Below are 25,897 nucleotides of genomic sequence, written 5' to 3'. Positions count from 1 at the left end.
TCACAGTAAGTGTCCTCAAATGTTGGCATCTTTGTTATAAAATTAATATAGTTAAATAGTAATAAAATTAAAATAATAAGATTTTTAAGTTTTGCCATTCAAAATGTGTAATTTCTACACTACTCAAACAGAACTGTAACAATATTGACTGTTTTCAGACAGGTGTCCTGAACAAGTCTACCACTGACCAAAAAAACAGACAGTCAGTGGTTGCTGGGAGGCGCACGTTCCATTCCGCACCTCCATGCCCGTTGAGAATTTTAGCACGTCTCAGTGCCTATTTACCCCACCAGAGCACTAATGACACAGCACGCTCAACAAGACTCCGCTACCTCGGATGGAAAGATGGAGCCCGTAGACATTAAATCAGCGTTCCTGTGAGAGCTGCCCTCAGAGCCTCATAAAGACCACATCCAGAGGCTCGAACATCCAGCTCGGCCTTTAAAACATGTGCAGACTCCCCTAGAGCTCCAGGAGCGGGCACGTTTGTATTCCTTACAGTTGACTGTTTATCCCCTTGAGGGTGCACTGCAAAGCTGGTTATATTAAGATGATATTCACTTCATGAATTTCAACGTGCATGATGCAAAAGCAAGCAAGCGTTCCGGCGCATGCAAAACTTGCTGAAATTGGACAGCTGTATGCTATTCATTTAAATTCCCTCCTTGTTTTATGCATTACATAAATTTGGACTTTTCCAAATGGAAAGTTTCCAAGCGCTCTTTGACAGTCAGATTAAAAAGAGCGTTTTTTCCAAAGCTGCAGGAAAACTTGCGTGTCAGCAGCCTGTGGGGTAATTCTGCCGATGTCTGTCATGTTTATGCCTCTGGTCTAGTGATACACTTCAAAAATCTCCCTCCATCCATAATTGAGCTCTGACACGCCTGTACAATATTCCCTCATGTTTCTGAGGCTCACATCAGCTGTCTGCTGAGGCAGCATGTGCCAGGAAGATGAGGTGGAGTGGGAAAAGTGTGAAGCAGAGAGAGAGAATGGGTAGGGCCCAAGGTGGTTTAAGAACATCACCTGGACAAAACTATACGTTAGCATTCCTATTCATCTCGAAGCAAGTTGCTGTCATATTTTTTGCATAAGAGCACAGAACTTGAGCTGAAAATTTCATGTGACCAATCACGATGGAGCTGCAGGAAAACTTGGGAAAAATGACAAGGCTAATGGCATTACACAAACGCAAACAGTCATAACTACTGACTACAAAAAAATCCATTTTATGTAAAGAAAATAAATAAATAAATAAATAATATTAATATTAAATACAATATATACATAAACATGCTGTGGATAAAAGCTTCTGTCAATTGCATAAATGTAGTAAAATAAAACTTCTAAATAGATGTGAATGCAAAAAATGATTTTTCTAATAACTAGCTAATAATGCTGCTAAATGCAAATGCTAACTAGCAAAACATTGACTGCTTATTATAAGCCAAATGCACACAGTCCCTTGTTAAAAAAAATTAACCATGGTTTTACTACAGATAAAAGCAAAAAACCATGGCCATTAGAGTTAAACCATGGTAATCGCAATTTAACCATGGGTTTGTTACACTAACCATAGTTTACTCATGGAGTTGGTAGTAAAACTGTGGTTATACAAATAGTAATCATTATGGCAACAAACCATGGTTACTACACTTTTTACACTGAAAAAACAACTGAAACCAGACTAAGCTTGTTGGCTAGTCTTCAAGCCTGGTCATAGATGGTTTAGCAGGCTAGTTTTAGAGGGGTTTGGACGTTCTTTTGGTGGTTTAGCTGGTCTTAGCTGATAGACCTGCTAAATAACCAGCTAAAGCCAGTTTAGTCAGGCAAGGAGATTAGCTTTACAAGCTTAAACCAACTAAGACCAGCCAACCAGCATTTTTCAGCATGGTAATAAATCTTTTACAAATAAATCCTGCGAAAATAAGTAAAACAAGAGCTACTAAATAGACATTAAGTCGGTTTCTTTGGAGTGTTGTTGCTAAACTAAACCAGACTTAGGCTAGTCATGATACAGTTCACGCTAAATTATAAACAAAGCATTCCAAGCTAACAAGGTCAGTTTCACTACAGTCCTTGGCAATTGCTGTTTATCCAGCTTCACACTCACCATCTTTTTACATTCAGCCACAGTGCCAGGTCACTTTCCAAGCCTAATGTTCACTAGCCAGGTTGCATTTCTATTCCTGACATGCTAAAGGCCAAGTTCTTCAAGTTCTTAATGGCACGCACTAAGTAATTTGCATTACAGCTCTCATGAGAGGTCACTTTCTCCTGCCTGAAAACCCAAGGGTTTGGCCAGCGAGCTTAGCCCTGAGTTTGATTAATCCTTCATGGCCAAGGAACTGAAAAGACGGCCTGGGTGGGGGCAAAACGGGGCCATCTGGAAGTCTTCATAAACATGTCTATCTTTCTGCACTCTCCAAAGGGTTCTAGGAAAGTCATAAATAAATGAAAGGAGAGGTCCCTGTGCTGAGAGCCTTTTAATTTTTTCTTCTGGAGACACATTCATGAAGTCCAAACGAGTAATTTCATGAGTGCAGGGATGTCAGACAGGTGGTTGCGGCATCTTGTTGCCTTTCTATTAATTGGAGGCTTAACCCTCATGCTCTGTTTATGGTCTCAGAGATTTGATCGCTTAATAGCTGGAAAAAACTTAACAGTGGAATATCAGGTTGATGACTTTCCAAATTTTGTTGATCTGATTTCAAAATTTATTTTGGAGGTCTCCGAGATTCTGTCTATTTTTAAATGGATAAATTGCATTTCTGAGAAGTGCATGTGCTACAATAAAGCATCACAAAAAATGTCAAATGGGTCTTGATCATATTAAAATAATTTAAAGAGAAAATAAATAAGTTAATTACAAAATTACTATTATTTTACACAATCACTCAGGTTTCTGGAACCTCAAACAAAAACAACTCAATAGAACATTTGGGCTATTTGAGGGGTGAAAACAAATAATATCCGCTATTTCAAATTACATCCACATTTCTGGTACGCCCTGTGGTAGCTTGAGAGCCAAAGAAAAAGTTCAAAAACTCCAGCAGCTGACAAATGATGCTTGAGAGATCATGATAGTGAAACCATGGTCAACCCCGTGTGCCAGTATACTGTCTCACCCCCCTCTTGCTGGAGATGTCTCTTGTTACCGCTGCGAGCAGAATCCCATCAATGCACAAGAGGTCAATTTATAAAGCATGCAATCTTACAGCTTTTGAGTGCTTTCCATTATGCAAAACCATTATGTGCATCTCTTTTGTTTAAAGGGGTTGCCAAAGCCTTCCAGAGAGGTCTTCTCAATTTCACATTTATATGTGCGCCTCTACATTTGTTAAACAAAATCATATAACCCTGAGCAAATAAAGAAAAAACTGCGATCACACTATCAGTTTTGTAGCAACAGCTTTGGTGCACTGCAGGGCACAAGAGTTCAGATGTCAGTGGTGTTTTGATTGTGTCGCAGACTGGAGCTCAACTGTGGAGCTGATGTTATTTTATCTGTAGGCAAGTATGCATGTTTGCGTGCTCAAGCGCAAGAGCGCAAATTCACCAAAATTAAAAAAAAAAAATTCAATTAAATGCCAAAGACAAGTTAGAGAATTCCCCTTATTTTCAAAAGATAAATAAATAGAAATAGTATGTATGTTTAGCAAGAGTACAGCTACTTCATATTAAGGTCCACACAAGATAACATATAATCCCTATAGGTAACATATAATCCTATGTGCTATTTTACGTAATTCCCTGTCAAGTGTGTTCTTGTAGAAATGTGTAGTAAAACAAATACATATGTGCAGTGAATGTAGAATACAGCTGTGGTGTGGGTGCATTCTTCAGTGCTTTAAGGGCCCTGTGTAATCTATTATCTCTTTAAGACCTTCAGTGCAGACTTGAGACTCTTCATGTTTGCATTAACGACGACGCACACCAGCAACAAAAGGCAAGCCTGTTAGGAAACAGAGCTTTCCCTGAAGCGTGATTGCTTTAGTGATCCGGTATTTGGATGTTTACTTAAACCTTTGTAAAAAGCAACATTGGACCAATTGGTGGGAAAAAAACAATTCAGTTCATAGAAAAAAATCTCAATATTTATGCCTAAAGGCAGGATAAGCAACGGACTCTTCCGAAACAGCTGAACAAGCACAAAAACAAGCAGGTAAGACAATTAGACAAAATTTGCATAGAAGATGCAAACATACTTAGAAGTTCAAAGGAAGCTCACTGTTTAGGCAGGAGGCCAAATCTAAAATGTGTTTTTCCTTTTCATTAACAGGTCTTTATTTTTCTCCTCTATTGCCTACTTCCTGCCGCATAACTGATGTGTCTGGTCTTGTCCTCCACAATCATTTCACAGACGACTCTGAGAAATCAAAGAGCGCTACTGCTCGCGATTGCACAACAGGACGCGTGTGTAAACAAGCAAGACTTAGGGCACTTACCCAGAGGGGGTGGGGCGCTGTTGGGGGTGAGGGCAAGGGTGCTCGTTGGGCTGGAGGCAGGTTCGGAGGAGGCCGTGCCCGGGGCAAATGTGGGTAAAGACTCGGGGAACCATCGGAAGGATGAGACGGGGGTGCTGTGCATCCACAGAGCATCATCCGAGCCCAGACCCTCCTCCTGATCCTCTCCCCTGAGGAGATCCAGCCAGTCGGGTTCCCTGCTGCGGCCGGCTCCTTGAATCAGAGCCCGGCGGAGTAGCAGCAAACAGGCTCCGAGTCCCAGAAGCAGGAGCAGCAAAGCTGGAACGAGGAGCAGGGCTCTTCCTCCGCACGCACCCCTGCAGCAGGGCCTCGGAGGGCGACGTGGGGTCGGCTGCGGCGGAGGGAAACACTCCACTCCGGCCCCCGACACGAGCCCAACACTCTGCCCCTGACAAAGGGACACCAGAAGGACAGGCAGCGGATAGACAGACACATCTGGGTCCATCGGAGGCTCGTCCAAATCCTGCTCGATATCTCCCGGCTCGCACTTCCTCTGCAAGCACTCATAAGGATAACGTGTCTGGTACGAAATCTCAAACTGCCCTGCACACACACATACCTCAAGGCCAGTTGTCAGCCCTCGCACACTACTGGGTGTGAAATTGCGGCATCACGGTCCTTGCGGCGAGCTGGCAGAAAAAAAGCAAATCGCTAGATGTGGGGTTTCAGATCCAGGATGACCCCACCCAGAAACAGCAGCACCAGCCTACTGCCCACAGCTCTGATGGTCACAGCCAGCTGCAGCAAATCCGCCCCGCTGGAGCACACATTCACACACTCACATATATATAAGCATCCGGTCTGATGGGGAAAACAGAGGGGCTCTCCCCACCCAAACACACTTAATGAAGTAATGAATACTGTGGGCAAGACCACCAGCAACATGTGGCATGGGGGGAGAGGGAGGGACAGCTGTGGTAGACGACTACAAAGGGCAGCACCTTTACAAGAAGCAAGCAGGAATGGGAAATATATGTATTCCTTATGTGACCAGAGAAAGTGCATCAAACAGCGCATGGGCCTAAAGAATCTGACCCCCGAGTCAAAGGTCACACACGGCTCCTAATGGTCAACGCTTTATAATCCAAAACATACTCCCTGACACATACAAACCTCACCTACAGTACAAACATGGACAGTAAAGGGGATAAATAAGTCCTACTAATTAAATTAAGGGTTATAAACGTAGCCTCCCAATCTTGGATATTTGATAATATTCTTGCATATGAATTAATACATCTCACATTTTACCCAAAATAACAAGGGTAAAGATAAAACTAATTATATTTGAATTAAATTATTTTAGAGTACATTAATAAATTACAGTAAATGAAGCCTCTCTCTATTATTTTAATAATTAAGACATTCAAAATAGATTTCTCCAAAATTCTTGTCATGCAGTAAAATGATTCAGTTAAACTTTTTTTTGGTACACATTATTTGAAGGTGCCCTTGTTACTAAGTACTGAGCAATATTAATGCTTAAACCGACCTTGTTACTAAGTACTGAGCAATATTAATTAACAATATTGTAGAATTAACTACAGAGTTAGAGTCAGGATTAGGGTTTGGGTTAGGGTAAATTGATTGTAATTATGCATTATCTATTGTTATTACTATTGTGAGTAGATGTAACATGTAACAAGGACACCACAAAAAAAAAGTGTTACAAATATGTAATACGGTAGAAATATTAAACGGGGTATATGCATAATTATCATAAAATAATATCAAAATGCAAAAATAAATATACAATTAAAAATGTTTTAAAAAAAATAGCTACTTTTTTTACAGGCAAAATCAGGAATGCTCAATATTACAAAATTGTATTAATTGACTTTTTAATATATAGGTATGTACTGTATAGATAACACACACATCTTGAAATAATGTTGTGATACCTAAATTCAGTTCTTCATGTGTTTTATATTAAAAACGGTAGAGACGTAAAGTCATAAATCAGTAATGAAAATAATAATCAGCTTACTGTTACTTCCCAGAATTATTCATCAGTAAATCCCTAAGCAAAAATATAATTTCCTATTTATTTCACATTTTGTATAAAAAATGACCAGGACATATTCCAAACAGGTTTTGTGAGATTCGCTCCAGCACACACACACACACCTGAACTCAGCAGTCTCCATAAAGATATATTGTGGAAATCAAAACAACAGAGCTATTCGGGCTCTAGGCAGACTTTTGTTTGTTGATGTGTTATGTAAAGCCTCCCTATTTGTGCTGAATTAGGGCTGCTGTCACCAGTTATTCCTGTTGGACTGTAAATACAGTTCGCTAGCCATGAATCTCCCTGATTGAGTGCCGACACCAATCGTACCGCTCAACCGCACCAATCAATGTCTGCAGTTCTCTTACAGGCACTTGACATTCTAGCACAGTCACTGCCAATGTCCCAAAAAGATTTCTAGCATCCTTTAAGCTCAGTTAATCTTGGGCTGTCGAAGAAAAATGAAGATCCTGTTTTTTGCAACAGATGTAGAAAGAGACAAGAAGGAGGGAAAGAAATGGCGGACCTGAATCAGAGGGGTCAACGTGGTTATCCCCAGTTAAAATCCTACATTAAAGATAAGCGATGGTTTATATTAGTCAAGTTAAGCAGAAATGGATTTGCTTTCATCACAGAGGCAGGTGTTGTGTGTGTGAAGTTTTGTGAGGAGCTTCACAGTGGTTGGAGAGAGCGGGAAAGCAGCTGAGAGAAAGGGGGAGAGAGAGATTGCTGCTGGTGGGCCCCAGCATGACTGATGAGTTTGGAACAATCGGTCGCCCAGCTGCGTTTTCCATCAAACACATTCCTCTCACCTCACGATTTCCCTCTGTCCCACTCGTTCATTCTGCGGCTGTAAGCAGCGCCCCCTAGGGATGTGATTTTTATGTAATGGACAGAAAGACTTGAGCCATCTGTGGCAGGAATATCCCCCTATCTGTACGACCATGGGCTGGATTTCACATCATCCTATTTTTCCACTGAAAAAGACATCTTTGGTTCTGATGAGATTGAATATGATCTGATTGTGTGCAATTGAATATCGCTCTGTTTTCATTTGATCCAATCAGGACCAAGGGGTCAACATTGAAAATCTGATCCATGTGTGCAACTGCCCGAGGTATTATGCAAATAAATTCCCAGTTGCAAACTTTTCTACAGATGTGACACACGAGAAACAAGCACTGTGTGCATGTATGCTGAAGCACAAAAACCGCATCAAACCCTCCTTAAATGGGCTGCAGCCCAATAATTCCCGATCCGGCAGTCAGCACAGAGGAGATCTAAGAGAGGAATCACCTCGACTCATCTCTGGCTTGGAGTTATGGAATAACAGAGAATGCCATTTCAAAATATGTGATTCTGACATCCTAAAGCACTTACAGTATGTTTACAGTTTGTTGGTTCTGCAAGAGCAGCACTTTAAACCTGTTATAAATACAATATGATGACCAAAAGGATTATGATCTTAAAACTTCCCTTACATAGAAAAGTGAATGTAAACTGAAACTGGATATTTTACATTTACAATGATTAATTTAGCAGTATTTTATAAACAATATGATACAGATACATTTTTAATGCATACAATTTCTGCTTTTTGATACAATGACTACATGATCCTTAGACTACAACAATAAAAACATAATATGCATAATGGACATTAATAATGTTTTCATTGTTTTATTCTTACTAATAAGAATAACTGTTGTTGTTATTATTATTATTATTATTGTTGTTGTTGTTTTTGTCATTGTTGTTGTATCACTTGTTGTAATGTTACATATTTTACAAACAGTACCAAAATTATTTATTAATTTTTATTTATAAATAAACTATCATATTATTATTAATAGTAATTACATTACATTATATTATATTATTAAGTTACATAATATGTATATAAAAATAAAAGTATACAACATTATTATTATTAATGTTGTTGTTGTAATACTTTGCAATAGTACATATTTTAAAAACAGTATCAGCAATTATTAATAATAATAATGATAATAATAATTATTATTATTATTATTAATACCAAAGTTACATAACAATAATATAATATTAATATTATTATCTAAATTATTTTATTATTAATCCATAATGATTATTATTATTATTATAGCATGCCATTTCATTTACAAACAAATCCCATCCTACATTTTTCTAATTTGATATGCTGTTTCATTTCTAAAATAGTTTATGCAAATAAAATGAGTTGTGAAAGCCATTTGAGTTAGCCATTGTTAGCGATTCTGCAAACGAAAATGAAGAGGTTTGTATGATTGGCTTATGAACATTAATCTACACGCTATTGTTTAATATGGGATAAGATAATAGCGCAGGGCATGAGGATGTTTTGGTGCGACAACACATTTATAACACTACTACTGCTGTCTGTACAGGCTGATTGTTTTCCCACCAAGTATTCGTCCACAACATAACCTTCTGACCTTTTCATGTCCCATTTCACCCGACTGGTGACCTGTGACACCACAATGCTTTGGTAAACCAGAGTCACCTTCAACACGGACAAGTACACAAACACACGGGAGCAGCAGGCAGTGAAGGGTGACAGCGCTGTGGTGTTGATCTGAGAGACGGCTATCTTGGGCCTGCTGCGCAGACAGAAGAAGCAGTGTTTAGGAGTCCCCCTGGGGAAGGGGGTGGGCTCTAAAATCGTCTGTTGTTTGTCTTCATTAAGGTCACTGGGTCTCTGGACACCCTCGGCTCACCTCCCCTGAACAGCCATAACTTCAGCCCTGATCAGCTATAATTAATGAGTCCAATTACTCAGCTCACTTATCTTGTTAAACGTTCTGCTGGAAGAGCCAAAATATGCATGTGTGTGTTTACTGGAGTTGTTTAAAAGGGAGGTGTGTGATGAAAAACAGCCTTTATGAAGAGAGTGATTAATTTCCTGTGTCATACCACCAGTGTAGCAGTGACAAAAATCAGCCAGCGATCTGATTGGCCGGCGGGGTGAGAGGCAGCACATGATTGGCCGAGTGCCTGGACAGAGCCGACGAGCTACAACTGCATTATGAAATGGGTTTGAAAAAGCTGCCTCTGCAAAGCATCTGGCTCTCCTCCTCTTTATCGCTCTGTCTTCTGCTCTCCCTCCATCTTTCTCTCTGTTTCCCTCTGTTTCCTTCTCTTACAACGCCTCCCAGACCCAATGCTTCTTTTCCCTATCGACCTCTCCATCTCTCGTTCTTCTTCACAGGCGGATTCACAGATAGCACTGGTGCGTACAGCTGCCGCAGGCCCCCAAAACGGCATAGACTTTCTCGACAGTAGCTGTTCAACTGATGACCTCGGGAAGAAATCAATCTCGTCAGCGACTGGAATAAATTAAAAGCCTGTGTTCTCCTCAACATGAGCATCATGCAGACATTACAAGCACTTCCCATAATTTGCACCATAGAAATTGCTTGAGCCGAGTATCTTTTCCAAACATTCTGGATTCCAATGAAATAACCAAAAATACTGATTAAAATATGGGAGTCACCTCAAAGTAAAAAAAATAAAAAATAGGTTGTGAATTTCCTAATTACGACCTTGAGATATTACGTCAGATACTTAAAAAGTCACAATGTGAGTCAACTATGACATTAAATTTAACATTGTGACATTAAATCTCGCAATTGCAACTTTGTTTCTCGTAATTGCGACTTTATTTCTCACAAAATGGCTTTATGTTTTGCAATCCAGCTTTATATTTCACCATCCAACAATTGCAACACTTGTTTCTTATAACTAAAATTTTATATCTCCCAATGTGACCTTAAATATCATAACTGCAATTCAACATTGTATCTCACCTTCTGGCATTTTATCTCGCATTTTGCAGCACTGTTTCTCATAATGGCAACTTTATATCAATGTGACGATCTCATAATAGACATTGTTAACATGAACTAAGGAAAAATACTTCTAAAGCATTTATTTCAATATGTACTAATACCTTATCAAACGCTGTAGCTGTTTATGCATTATGCATTATTTAATGGAATTGCGCTAACATGAACTAACAATGAATGGTATTTTTATTAATTAACATTAGCAAAAATGAATAAATACTGTATAATTTTTAGTTAATGCTTTAACTTACAATAACTAATGGGATCTTATTATAAAGTGTTACCCATAACAAATCTCATAACAATATCTCTCATTATTGTGCCTTTATATTTCACAATTGCAACTTTGCTTCTCGTAATTGTGAATTTATTTCTCACAACGTGGTTTTATCTCTCGTGATTCAGCATTATATCTCACTATATTTCACAGTTACGATTTTATTTCTCATAACTGCAACTTTCGAGACTTTATATACTATTTTTTACTTTATCTCACAATTATCACTTTACGCTGAGACAGAAAAAGGGTTCCATAGCAAGAGTTGAACTTGTGACCTCTCAGACTTAAGCAAAAAATATTCCTCTGAGTCACATCAGGTCCTGCTCAGGTGGGGCCCGATTCCCCCGAGACTGAAATCCTAGAATCGGCCTTTTCTGCACCGTCAGAAGGTAAAACAGCGTATCATACAATCAGTTGAAGGTATTTCCTAAGCTGTTAGATTTATGTTTCTCCCCTGAGCACTTGAGAGCTTCATTGGTGGTGGCCTCATTCAGGTTGTTGATCTATGTTGCAAGCTCTTTTTGTTCACTTTATGAGGACTGTATTGGGGGCAGGCCCCTCCCCGAGCCTGGGGCCACACCACCTCCGATGGGCTTGGTCTTGCCTCCACCTTCCTCGTACCTGTGTGCGTGTGCGTGTGTGCAAGTTGGCTGCCGTGACACTGTGAGACTTGTTCTGGGGCGCCTGACATGCCGACAAACAATCAGAGTGAAACGTACACAAACACACATATGCACGCACCTCTCCCAACCCTCCTGCTGCTCTAAACCTCCACACGCAACTACAAAAATGCACAACCTGAAAAAAAAGGCATGTGAAGTATAAGTCGTTCCTTCTGGAAAATCCATCTTAATTGAGTTTCGGAACACGTTCTTGACCACCTTAGGATAGTAGTTAGATTTTATCAAATAAATTTGAAACCTGAGCTAGTCTTAAGCTACTAGACCATCTCCGATCAGCCACAAATCAGATACCAGCTGTTTACACCAGTTTAAGGTGGTCAAGCTGGTTTTAAGAACATGATACAGCTACAAACCAGCTAATAACTATAGTTATAACTACTTTCCATGTTCTAAAACCCAGATACCAGCTTGAACTTGATTTTCTATCAGGGGTGAGATACCTGGAGTAATCTCAACTTGGAAGACTGACATAAACACACACACACACTTGTTTTTGAGTATTTTGTCCATGTTGTGATCTTGTGCACGTCTTCATCTCTCACCACAATACATTTGTCAGCAAGAAACGAATGTATATATATGACAGCCCATCAACAAAGACATACTTTTGTCTTCCTTCCCGCTGATCTATGACTTTAATTGAAAGTTTTCACTTACTGCTTTGTACGTGCACTGTACTGGTGCCGTTGTCCTTCCCCAGAATATTCTCTGCCACACATGTGTAATTCCCAGAATCCTCCAGCTTTGCACTGCTGATCTGAACTTTGGAAGTTTTCCTTCAAAAAGAAGACAGACAGAAACAGGAGAAAGAGTCAAGGATTCCACTATAAAAATGTAAGAAGGAGAAACTCTCCAGAGAAATCCTCTGTATAAATTAGAGCTCAGTACAAGTCTTTAAACAGAGATAAAACAGAGACATATGACATTCTGAGAATCCGAGTGAGCTTCACATTGATTCCAAACATGGTTCTTTTTGGTGAATATCATGACCAATGAATCAGTGAAATTAGACATCTTCTTTACTGTAGAAGATAATTTTAAAGGCAATTTACTCATTTCAATATTGTTCCATTCCTCTATAATTTTTATGGAACTCAAAAAGTAGATATTTTTTGAAGAATCAGCTCTCTATATGACTATGCTTATAGTGACAATGTCTGTCAAACTCCACAAAAAGACAAAAATGTACCATAAAGAATCATTAAAAGTACACTCCATATGAATTGGTTAGTATGTTTCATTCTCTTGAAGTCATATGAAAGCTTTGTGTGAGGAACACACCAAACTTTTAGTCACTATTTATTGGAAATCTTTGGGTTCCCAAATGCAGGCTTGATTCAAGCTTTGATGCATGTGTTACTTAGAACTGTCTTTCAAAGAGCTGCATGAAGACTTGGGGAAAATATTTAATGTGCTATTATAACATTTTGCAACAACATAAGCTTAAAATTTAATTTAACTGAAAATTTAAATGAACATTTTATCATCATTTACTCACCCTTGTGTTGTTCCAAACGTGTATAAGTTTCTTTCTTATGTTGAACACAAAATAAGATATTTTGAAGAGCCAAACAGTTGTTGGTCCCCATTGACTTCCATGGTAGAAAAATAAATACTATGGAAGTCAATGGGGACCATCACCTGTTTGATTACCAGCATTCTTCAAAATATCTTCTTTAATGTTCAACATAAGAACAAAACTCATACAGGTTTGGAACAACATGAGAGTGAGTAAATGATGATAAAAGGTTCATTTTTGAATAAACTATTCCTTTAAGTAATTAGATTTTAAAGAATCTTTGGACCCACAGGTTGGTAAACCAGCTTTCCCGTCAGATGAGTGAGACCATCTTAAACTGCCTGAGATCATTTTAAACTAATAACACTGTTTTCAGCAGAGTTTTCATTTTTGGTGACCTATTTCATTAATCGTGTCATTAACAATATAATAGACAAGCATGCTGAAACACTTCACTTTAATTACAAGGACACAGGCAGTCTTTAGCACACTGCCCATAAGGATAAAGCTCTTGACTTATGTGAAGGTCACGATCTACACTTAGAACATCTGATAAACATCTAGAACTGGAGGATGGGTTCTGCTGGTGTGTGCTATAGTGGACATGCTGACTCACTTGCCGTTCCTGGAAATTTTGATCTCTTTGCTCTTCTTCAGTTCAGCGCCATCTTTGTACCACTTGTACTGCGGGGTGGGGTTGCCGTAGGCCTCACACCTCACAATCAGCCTGCTTCCTTCGTCCACCAACACAGAATTTTTCATACGCTTCAGTGAGGGAAGAGCAGCTGAACAACAAAAAGAAAGAAAGAATCATCAACATGTTCATCAACATCATCAGCATTATCATCAACATGTAGTAGGGTTGATGCAGTGATGGAGCAGAAAATGAAAAGGGAGGGACGCAGAGAGAGAAAAGTCCAGAAAAGTCTCTTAGCTGGCCAGATGATGTCACCAGAGACACTGGCAGTGTGAGGCAGTTCTCTCTTCCTTTCAGTCCAGCGCTGAGCTCTCTCTGCTCTCAGGGATCAATGCATACACTAAAAGAGCTGCATTTTGTGCTGCTCTTCACTTTCATGGACTTGACAACGCATGTAACCATGCTAAAATAACAACAGGATTCACAGGCAGTGTTAGGCGCAACAAACTACACTAGTGACAATACTAACTTAAAGAGATAGTTCACCCAAAAAATGAAAATTCTGTCTTCATTTACTCACCCTCCAATTGTTCTAAACCTGTACGAGTTTCTTTCTTCTGCTGAATACAAAAGAAGATATTTTTGAATGTTGGTAACCAAACAGTTGACAGTAGCCATAGACTTCCATAGTGTCGAAAAAAATACTCAGTGGCTCAATGGTTTGGTTATTCTTCAAGATGATGTTGTTCTTTTCAGAATTTAACTTTTGAGGTGAACTATCTCTTTAACTGACATTTTTTAAAGGTTTTCCAGTAACGAGTTAGCTTTTTCCATTAACAAAGTAGCAGTGCAACTTGACAAAGCACTAGCCTTGCACATATATTTTTAACTGTCATTTGCGCACAAACTGAGGAAGCAATCAAATGTGCTCTCCTAAATGGTCCTTTCTCATGTTTATTGTTCAAAAGGCAGATTTATTTTTAGTGAATTGGTTTATACTATGCAGGCCTCTCTGTCAAAGCATTTATATGTCTGATTCATTCAAGTGAATCAATTTGTGCAAAAAGTCTCTCTCACTGACATAAAGCTTTAGAATGTCTGATTCGTTTTAGTACATTGGTTCATACTAAGTGGTTCTGTCAAAGTGTTAAAGGGGTCATATGATGCTTTTTTAAAGATCATTATTTTGTGGATTTGGTGTAACAGAATATGTTGACATGCTTTAATGTTCAAAAAACACACTATTTTTCAAATACTGTACATTATTGTAGGTCCTCTATGCCCTGCCTCTCTCAAACGCTTCGTTTTCTACAAAGCCCCTTCTTCCGACAAGCGCAGTCTACTCTGATTGGCCAGCTGACACAGTGCATTGTGATTGGCTGAATACCACGAGCACAAGTCAAGACAAAGTCAAATAAAAGTAAAGACAGTTAATAATGTCCTTAGTTTTACCATCAGTTCAAGCCCGAGAGGGGAACAGAGTCGCGTGACAGACACAGTGATGATGCTCGTATGTGTTTGCAGTACACAAGTCGCTGTTGTGTGACTGTGTCTCCCTCTCTCACACACGCTAGCACACACACACACACACACGACGTGCAAAACTCCGCATTTGAGCATTCAATAGCAAATACTTAAACTAATAACAAAACATACAGTCACTGATTCAGAAGCGCCAGATTGTCATAGCAAAGTCAGAATTACCTCCTCTCCTATAGGTTCACGAAACTGTCGTCCATAAAATGCGTTGTGATAACATTTGGGTTGTGCCATTCTGTTGTAAGTAATCTAAATGATTCCTAAATGCATCTACTTTCGGAAGGTCAAATAAAGTGCTTTTGCTTTCGCCTAGAAATACACAGCGTCTCCCTGACATGACTGCATCAACACTAACTGCGGTTGCTGAAACCACTCCTTCTTTCTTTGCGTGAACATTTGGGCGGCATTACTCAAATATTTCCACATCGTGACGTAGACATGTGGGGGCGTGTTTGAATGAGCCGTTTTAGGGGGGCGTGGACGAGTGTTAACTTTTATAAAGAATATCTCTTTTTTGAGACTTTAGTCTTTGCAACTTCAGGGATCTTATCTATGCAGCTTGTAACACTCCAAAGAGAAAGGAAAACTTGAAATCACATCATATGACCCCTTTAATATGTCTGATTCAAATCTGATTCAAATGAATTGGTTCAGGCTTAATGGGTAGGAAGCGTTGGAGTGTTCAGTTTGGTTTATACTTAGCGGTCCTTTCTGTAAAATGTATGATTCATTCAAGGGCATTACCTTGTGCTAAATGGTTATCCCTCTGATATGAAGTGTTGGTATGTTGGATTCATTCTACTGAATCAAGCTAAACAGCTTTCTCTTCCATGCATGTACAGTATTTGAATGTCTGATTCATTATTCTGAATTAGTTTGTTCAGTTTGATTTTCAAAAACGATTCACACAAAAAGCGGAATATTTAGGAATATTTTAACATTTTTATATTTTGTATTCTAGTTTATAGTTGTTTATTTGATTGTTCAATCATTGTTTTGTGCCAAAAAGAGGCTGCTGAGCTAATTAAAACAACTTAAAAATTGTTTTAATTTAAAGTGAAGTGACATACTGCCAAGTTGTCACTTCATACTCGGAATTCGTGCTCTGCATTTAACCCATCCAACGTGCACACACACAGCAGTGAACACACACCGTGAACATACACCCGGAGCAGTGGGCAGCCATTTATGCTGCGGCGCCCCGGGTTATAAAAAGTTATAAATATAAAAAATACTGACCCCTTTAGTAGCCTAAGTTAACTACTTTGTTTCAAATCAACAGTATTTGTCTCACTATTCAAGGTAACCCTAGAAATTAGGTTACTTAAGTAATTATTCATGATTTGTTGACTTCATCTTATAACTGATTATTAATTAGATTATTAATTTACTATAAAGAATTATTACTACAAAATCCATTCAGAGACTTTAATCCCAATCAATCTTCTAGAATGAGATAATGGCCTTACCTAAATTTGTTTTGAAAAAGCATGTCGTCAAAACACGAATGTTCAAGAAGAAAGCAGAGAGACTTAGCTTGTCTTTAACACATATTTTGAAATTATGCAAGAACGGCAATTGATGACTTCATAAATCCTAAAGAGACACTCAATCTCAGACAACAGCGCTGAAAGGAGGGGAAGCTACTACATGTGGGCTGCCACATGCCCAGACGCTGCCATGCATAGTCACTCAGGAAATGCATTATGGGATTAATGCAGACTCAGACAGCAATCACAAGGCTTCAAAGAGTTGCAGTTCCACATCCGAAGGGCAGAACTGGGCGATGCTGTGTGGCAGTACCCTACTGTCCTGGATGAGAGAAGGGCGCATGGTGCCCCAAGGCTGGGGCAGGAGTCGGAGTAACTCTTTGGGCCTTCCCAAAGCGAGTCCACGGAGGCACTTACACTTTTACAGTGGCTACCTCTTCATTACTTGACAACGCACATGATCAATACCCAATTATAGCCTTAAGCTATTATTGCAAAAGATGGCAAGCGTAAAAAAATAAACAGATGAGAATACACAAGCATTAACATCAATTAGAATCTTGACAGAAGTTGCTAAGATAATCAACAGTCATCCTAATTTTGGAACTACTGTCCCACTTCCCCGTCCCAGTAAAGGCAGCTGTTTTATCCGAACATCTGCTTTCATGGCTGAATGATGCAGTCTGTTCTGATGTTGCGTAGCTCGAAGTAGCATGACTGTCTCTGGCACAATGTTTGGATTGTACTGTTAGTCGAATAACGTCCCAGGTTTCCCATGACAGCTTCTAGTGATGTGCACTCTCTCAGAAAAACCTCCAAGTGTCCGATGTGGTTCTGCTCCACACCATTTAATGCTCACTGCTGTCGTTACTGTCACGGTGCACACACGAGGGAGGACACAGGAACACGCAGACGAGGATGTAAACTCAAATAATAGTCCTTTACTGGAGGCATCAAGGCAGGGCAAGACAAGGCAGGGCAAGACAAATACATCCAACACCGGGGAGTAACGAGTAGACCAGACCAAGTCAAACTGAACAGACAGGACTATAAATAAACAGGTAAATCATAGATAATGAGACGAACACGGCTGGACAAGAATTAACTAATGATAACATTTAACAAGGACAGGAAACAAACCAAATAAGGAAACATGAGGCGGGAACACATGACAGACACGACAGAACCCTGACAGTTACCCCCCAGAGGCCATTAGACTGATGGGATACAGTGCGCCAGCAACGCGATTCTTTGTACAAATATTTAAAGACACAGTAATCTCCCTGTATATTTGTGCTGAATGAAACCGTAATCGCCCGAAAACCTCTTAAATTCAATAAGCACAGTTTTCTTTTAATTAAACAGAAAAGTTAAAGCTGTTTAATAAAGAAACAAACATCAACACTGACTGAGAGAAAAAAAAGAAAAAGTCATTGGAATTTGATTCCATGATACTCAACAGAAAGTCACAAGAAAACGGAAAACTTTGCTGTCTGAGCCTCTATGAGAACTAAACCAATTTTATTATCTGTCTAGAAGCTGGATGAGTAAGCAAAGGCCTTTTTTTGTCCACAATGTATCTTTTTCTCACCCTAAAATGAGGGCATTACTCATTACTCAGCATGCCTTTGGATTGACTGTGTTGTGCAACGCAGCTTATGATGAACTCAAGCCGAGTAAGTGTGTTTCGCATTACACGCTGCTCAACGTCCGTTACTGTGACTTTATTGAAGAAAGTGCGAGTGACGAATACATACTTGTGCATAACGCCTAAGTAGGGTGCATTTGGGATGAATCGGGGGTCGAGAAGGTCGCGGTTAAGCACATGACATGTATGTGAGGTTCTGTGGAGAATGATTAACATGAGGCATCTTGTTCCGAGTTTCTTTTGTACATGCAGGGTTATACTTGCCCGTGTTCAGATAAGAAGGGTGGGGTGTCTGATTTGTACGCTTCATGTTTTTCCAACTCCAGAGTAATACTCTGAGCTTTATACAGTCATACTCCATGCCAGAGTCATTCTAGACTATTCAACCTCATAAAGAAGATCAAACAGAAGTATGGGGTTTATTAAACTAGGCGCTGAAAACTGTCAAATCACACTTAAATGACAAGTCATAACTAAAGCCACGTGTGCATGATACATCAAGCATTATCATGTCTCAATTTGAGAAGGAATAAAGCACTACACAGCCTGAATAATAACCAGCAGAGATGGAAAACCATTATTCTTAGAGTTTATTGTTCATTTAACAGCAATGCGGCTTCTGCTACTGTGGCGGGAATGTTTGTTTGCGCTTCCTGAGCATGTAGATTATTTCTGCACACCACCCCTCAGGTAGCGTATTTCATCAGAGCTTTAACACAACTGTCACACTTTTACGAGACGCATGACACTGTCTCGGTGGCCCTGCTTGTAATTCAGAAATGGCTTGGAAATGCATAACCTGAGGGACAGTGCCAAAGCTCAGTTTAAGCTGGCGAAATCATTCTGTGGTTAGGAGCAAGGGAAGGATTAGGGGAAAAGGTATAAACCGCACAATCTCTGCAATCAAGCCATGGCACAAATCGCAGTCCTTTCGCCTTCCCGCTGTTTCCAAGGAATCAACCGTTTATTTTCACTTTCGTGTTATGACACATATCTTGTTTGGATACATAGTTTCAATATTCCAAGAAAATTCCTCACGCAATAGCTGTCAGAGTAAGATGCTACATTGTGCTGAAGGTTTATGTTTTACACACGGGTGTGTGGCATGTGTGTGTTCTTGATTAAAAAAACAATTCACTGGATTTTTTGGACAGTTTTAAGCATTATTTTAGCAGAATATTTATTATCCAGCTATGTTTTACAAAATAGAGTTCCTGATAAAAAGCCTGATTAAACATTAAGAAAATCAGCACAACATAAATATAATTTGTGATACACTGGATCATTGGATAGTGATTTTTGTTGTTGTTATTATAATTATTATTATTGTTATTAATTTTTAACAATAATACTAAGTTTAATAAGACTTTTTATTGCAGTTGATTTCAAAATAACAATTCCCTTTCATTCATACTAATTACACATAAGCTTAAAATAATGCAATCAAGTTTTTTGGCAAAGTGAGTGCATGAAATAATATCAAAACAGCATAACATTATGAAACAGCTTTTGAATTAGAGTAGTAATCTCAACTGCAATTAGCAAGCATGTGCTTGGTATAAAACAGCCACATAGAACCTGATTCATCAAAACATATTTCACAACTGAGAAATATGCTTGTGAAATGGAATTTGCCTGCTTACTTTTCCTTTTATATGACAATGCAAAATTAATCGCTAACATAATAAATATTCTGGGGGAATTCACTAACAAGGAACTGCAAGCATTGTCTGTTGTTTAAGCACCTGGTTCACTCAAGGAATTATGAAAATATTTTATGCAAAAGTTCATTGGTGAGCATACACTGCATGGCACAAGGTCTTTTCCACTGTAGAGGACGCAGCAAACCACCACAATTTGGCATATTTTACCGGTACTGTACTGCATTCCTGCACAACTGTGACCCACATATATGAATATATGCTTTGAAATGCAGACAGCACAATCATGTCTGTTCTCCATCATTTGATCAACATATAATATTCTGCTGCCAAAATCAACAAAGTACATTGTAATAAAATTGTCTTTCCCATTTGCTTTCTGTGGGCAGTAATAGTTTGACATTTATCACACTAAACCAATAGTTTAGAGCAATATCGTACTAAATACATAGAGTTTGGTGTATAAGGATCAGTGTTAAGGAAAATTACTTAAAAGTAATGCATTACAATCTTCCGTTACACCCTTTAAAAAGTAACTAATTGGAATACTTAGACACTTTTTATGGAAAGTGATTACTTTGCATTATTTTTTTCTCATCTGGGCTGGGCTTGCTTGATTGTTTTAATATAAAAAAAAATCTGGCAAATGTAAAAAGTGCTTTCACACCAAAAGTGAAATGAGTAAAGGGCATAAAAAACACCTTTCTAAAGTGCTGCAGTTCAACACTCTTACTTCAGCAATCAAACACATGTGATGTGAATTCAACAAAAGTATTGTTTAACTAAAGTCATTTTTGTTTATTCGTATTGTTGAATTGGATCATTGAAGGTCAGCATCAAAGACATTGGTTAATGAATTGGGATTAAATACTTAAAGAATATTTGTGTTATTTTACATTCAATCATTGCACATTTGCATCATTGTCTGAGTTTGCATTTCACTGTTTTTTATTAGTTTTGAGAAGTAGAGAATATGTTTTGGTACAAGTGAGATGAGTAAATGCATGTTTGCATTTAATCTAGAGCTACAGTAACCATCATGTTTACACAGCGCATAAAACGCCTCTGCACTTACTCCCAATTTCTCTCAATGTTGGGACAGGAGAAATGTCAGTCAATAAATAGGAAAACAAAGTAACTGGTGTTACTTATTTGAAAAAAAAGTAACTCAGCTATTTTTCTTGTCAATTAAAAAGTAATGTTACTTACATAGTTACTTGAAAAAAGTAATCCAATTACAAAATTCAAGTTACTTGTAATGTGTTACTCCCAAAACTGAAAAGGAGTAATCTATACTAAACCGAATTTACTGAAATGTCAGTGCAGGTAGTTGATATTAATACAACGCATTTAAAAGGTTCTGAATGCTAAAAGTGGTACAAAAATAAACAATGCAAAACGGTCTGTCATGGGAATGGGAACGTCATGGGAATGCCTAACATGCCTAACAATGTCCAGCATGTTTCCTCGCATGGGGATATACCTTTTGTACAAGTAGCATGTTCCAGCTCTCACCCACACACACACAGGATTTACACATATGCATTGTTATGGATAGCAAAGCCTGTTTTTGAGGAACAGTAAATTTCCATAGCCTGAGGAGATGCTGTGCACTCTCTTGCGGCTTGACAAGATGTGTGATTCAACCATCATGAACAGACATGGCCAGCGTGTCACCCGTATGTTGCCGATCAGATATGATACACCACAGTTATAATATCCAAAATAAGTATCATGTAAATATATGATTCATCATATAAAACCCCTTTTACAGTTTCCTCTTCCTCCTTTAAACAGATAATATAAACAAGACAAGTCCAACTTCAAAATTATCACAGAAAATCTGAAGATACCTGAAGAGAAAATGTGGAACATGTTCAGGTCTCAGCAGTACCTATCTAGCCACAAAGACTAAATAAAACCAACTGTTATGTAGAGCTCACAATCACAAAACTGAGCAGGATATCTGTGTCGACATATCCAGAAACATTAAACAATTTCCAGATATTCTTGTGTATAAACTAAAAATGTGGTTTATCACTCAGACACAATGACAGAAAGCCATATGCTTGTGTGGTCTTGGCAATCGTTTTGTTGCACGTATGCCAAATATAGCTGCATGTTAACACAATCAATCACTTCAAAAATGTGTATATAGTTTGAAATCCTTTTGGTTGTTTTTAAATAGATCACAGTGTAAAACATGCCATTTCTCAGAATTACCTACTGTGTATTCTGAGATTCAGTAAGCACTTTGTTAAGTCACTCATGTTTCCTGCTTTTCTTTCATGTCATTTCAAAATCAGAACCGAGCTAAATCAGGACCCGGTTAAATTTAGCAAGAAGGTGTAGTGTAAACTAAACCTGAGTAACACAACTACACACAGGGTTAACACAAATGTCTTCTCTCTCAAGAGGCACTTTTTTTTTTTTTTTTCACAGCTGCGCTTTGTTTCCGTAGACACAGCACAGGTGATTAGTATCGCTCTAAGAAACTGTTCTTCTGTACCACATCACATACTTTGACGTGACCACAGACAGGCGAGAAAACCACAGTCTATACAATGTTATGTCTTACACAATTACAAGCACACTATGTTAAATTACACCTGTGTTAGCATTGGGAGGTCAAGCGTGTTAAACGACGGAAACTAGGACCACATAAAAGCTGGAGAACACAATACTCTCTCTTTCAGAGTCCCCCTCAAATCAAGCCTCGGGGGACACAATGTATGGAACACCACCCTCAAGAGATCGGACACTGAAAGACTCAGACATGTCTGTTAAGTGAATGTCTTCACCCGCTAATGTAATTGAAGAGTTTCAACCAAGGTGATATAACTCTGAATGGACCAGGCATTTAGACTGTAGCAGTTCTTTACTTCAAATTAATAAAAAAAAAAATACGCTTAGTAGTTCCTCACATAGGTCAGGATATGCTAGTGTAGAGGTATATAACTTTTTTTTTTAGCATGCCACTGATCTGACAACCAATATTAATGCACATTGGTTGGATTCAAAAGAGCAGCTTTGACTAGTTCTAATAGCTCCTCTAGTATTGCGCTGGAAAACAGTATGTGTTTTGAGCATGGGCTACTGACAGAATTGTGTTTAGAGCAAATTTGCATGGACTGAATACATTTCATATAATTTGTTTTAAACACTTTTTTACAACATGCAACTTAAAGACATTTTACTCAAAAAAATCTTTGAGGCACGTCATTTGTAAGGACTATTACGCTCCTGGGAATAGGGGAAATATAGGAGTCTTCTATGAGAAGGGTGAATCATCCCATCATAAACTAGCATAGTGGGGTATGTGACCAGGCAAAAAGGGATTTGCCTCTTTCCTGCTGTGTTTCCCTCCTTGACCTCAGGGTCAGACTGCAGTGACAAGCCATGACTTGCAGCAGTGTAGAGCGAAAGAGAAGGAACTTCAGCTCTTCAGCCCCCATTCAAGAAAATCTAAGCCATGATATTTGAAAGGTTTCACAGCAACAACCAAGTGCAATCCAATGGAGAAACAGTGTGGCAGCCACTCGCAGAAGAGCAGAGAGCTAACACCAGCACAGGAATATGAACATGAACAGAAATATGAAATATGAACACAAAATATGAGCCTTTAAAAGCACTTGAGGAACGAGAGCCTATGGGAGGCAGCCCAAAATTTGGCTGAATCTCAGCAACGATGCAGCTCATTAGGTGACAATATGCAGAAATCAGGTGAGTGGCATAGATGAGTGGTGGGAAAAACCGTTACTGCTTGTGACATCAGAAACTGGAGTAGGAGTTTATCAAGGACTTTAGGTAGCACGCCAAACTGGATGAGGATCTGGCTTGCACGCAAAACACACATTAATGCAACAATTGTGTACCTACGCCACAAAGGCTAGATATGCTGCTACACGTTGACTGCTTTAGGAGGTCCACCTGTGGGACAGATATATGCAGCAAGCTTTGACAAGACAGGGAAAGAAATTCTTTCACATTTCTCACACCCCAGAACCCCCTCCTGCCACAGGCACACACACCTTGCATATTTTTTCTATTTACCTTCTTTGGGATCTTTGCTTTCCTTGCGTCCTTTCTTTCCTCCTCTTTTTTTCCCATTCCGTTCCCTCTTCTTATCCTCTGACATTGTGTCAGTACCAAAACAAGAGAAAAAAATGTAAATCCACAATGGAAATAAAATACAAGTAGTCCTATGGGGAGTGTGACTGGCGCACTTGAGACTCTGAACTTGTCAGAGCGTTTGGGCTCCTATATACACTCACTCTCTCACATCACACAGGAAACACCTACTTGCAGCATGGTGAGAGAGAGAAAAAAATAGAGTAGCAAAGACAGTGGAAAAGAGAGAGAGAATGGGAGGGGAAGAAAGGGAGGGAGCAAAGGGAGGCATTTCCCATCGTTGTCAAGCAATTAACTATTCCCTGTCTGGATCTTTCAGTGTTTCCCAGGCCCTGGAGCTGGTGCTTGGAGGCAACACAGTGCTCACCTTGGCCATGTCCCTTTCCACCTCTCTCCCACAGTCTCAGGGCAGCAGGAACCTCAGCTGATCTGTAACGCTGACCCCTGGCTGATCTCTCCCTCACACACTGCTCTAGCACTATTGGAGACAAAAACCATTTACTCAGCCAAAAAAAAAATCCACAAAAAAAGTCAAAATATCATAATTCCAAAACGTTTGATATCGGAAAATTACGAATGTGCAACATGACACAAAACAATCTTACCGTTCTCTCTCTCTTTACTTTTATACTCCCCAATGTCCCCCTCTGCCTCTCCCACTCTTTTTCTCTTTTTACTCTTTGCTAACTGTTTCCCATCCTCTACTGTAAACGAGTCACAACGCGTTCCTGTGTGATCAGGAATCCCAGCAGTGAGCAGTGAGAACACAATTACAGACTGGGAACCTAGTGAAATATGAAGGATATGAGAAAGAAAGAAAGAAAGAAAGAAAGAAAGAAAGAAAGAAAGAAAGAAAGAAAGAAAGAAAGAAAGAAAGAAAGAAAGAAAGAAAGAAAGAAAGAAAAGCCAGGAAGAAATTATCCTTCCTTCCATCGTGAAGACAAGAAAGAAAGAAATAAAGAAATAGATAGATAGATAGATAGATAGATAGATAGATAGATAGATAGATAGATAGATAGATAGATAGATAGATAGATAGATAGATAGATAGATAGATAGATAGATAGATAGATAGATAGATAGATAGATAGATAGATAGATAGATAGATAGATCGATAGATAGATAGATAGATAGATAGATAGAAAAAGAAAAGAAAAGAAAAGAAAAGAAAAGAAAAGAAAAGAAAAGAAAAGAAAAGACAAGACAAGACAAGACAAGACAAGAAGGAAATTAGATATGAAGGATACGAGAAAGAAAGACAGAAAAGACAAGAAGGAAAAAAGCATCCTTCCTTCCATCATAAAGAAAGAAAGAAAGAAAGAAAGGACAGGAAGGAAATTAAATATGAAGGATAAAAGAAAGAAAGAAAGAAAGAAAGAAAGAAAGAAAGAAAGAAAGAAAGAAAGAAAGAAAGAAAGAAAGAAAGAAAGAAAGAAAGAAAGAAAGAAAGAAAGAAAGAAAAGACTGGAGGGAAATTAATTATGAAGGATACAAGAAAGAAAGAAAGAAAGAAAGAAAGCATAAGATGTTATAATGGGAATAAATGTGGAATAAATCTAGCAGCCCCACATGGACAGTTTTAAAGGGTCCATCCAGAAGCTTGGGCACTGGTTGGCTGGAATCCAGTCACTTGATTCTTGATATGAAAATATCAGAGTATCAGAATATCAAAACACAGTATCGATATCACTCTACTTTCATCTTCTTTCCCCCTCCCAAAAATATGACTAGGAAGGAATAGGAGTTAAACTGGAAAAATAGTTCAACTGACGTTTACATGACACCAGAATTGGAATGAAAGAAGGTATAAGAACATGGTTGAAGTCGGAAATTTGCAGGAAGCAAGCTACACATACAGTGCAATTCATTTCACTGTCTCTTATCCCTTATGACTAACGCTGATAAGTTTCCTATGAATTATGAGCTTTATAGCATACAGGTTATGTCATG

At 38.7% G+C, this 25,897-nt stretch overlaps 1 protein-coding gene across 2 annotated transcripts in view; it reads right to left on the bottom strand.

Annotated features, from left to right (window-relative positions):
* nrg2a (neuregulin 2a) overlaps positions 1–24,115 on the bottom strand; it is a 59,197-nt gene extending 35,082 nt beyond the window's left edge. For both annotated transcript variants that reach the window (XM_079406004.1, XM_079406005.1), the window contains exons 1-3: positions 23,869–24,115; positions 13,457–13,625; positions 11,979–12,097 (exon numbers count right to left, since the gene is read on the bottom strand). In XM_079406004.1, the coding sequence (XP_079262130.1) occupies positions 11,979–12,097; positions 13,457–13,625; positions 23,869–23,953 (373 nt within the window). In that variant the 5' untranslated portion in view covers positions 23,954–24,115. The remainder of the gene's footprint in view (positions 1–11,978; positions 12,098–13,456; positions 13,626–23,868) is intronic.
* Positions 24,116–25,897: the final 1,782 nt, after the last annotated feature.

The sequence above is a fragment of the Barbus barbus genome (assembly GCF_936440315.1).
Source record: "Barbus barbus genome assembly, chromosome: 43".
In the NCBI taxonomy this organism is placed as follows: Eukaryota; Metazoa; Chordata; class Actinopteri; order Cypriniformes; family Cyprinidae; genus Barbus; species Barbus barbus.
This window is presented reverse-complemented; position numbering and strand designations above follow the sequence as displayed.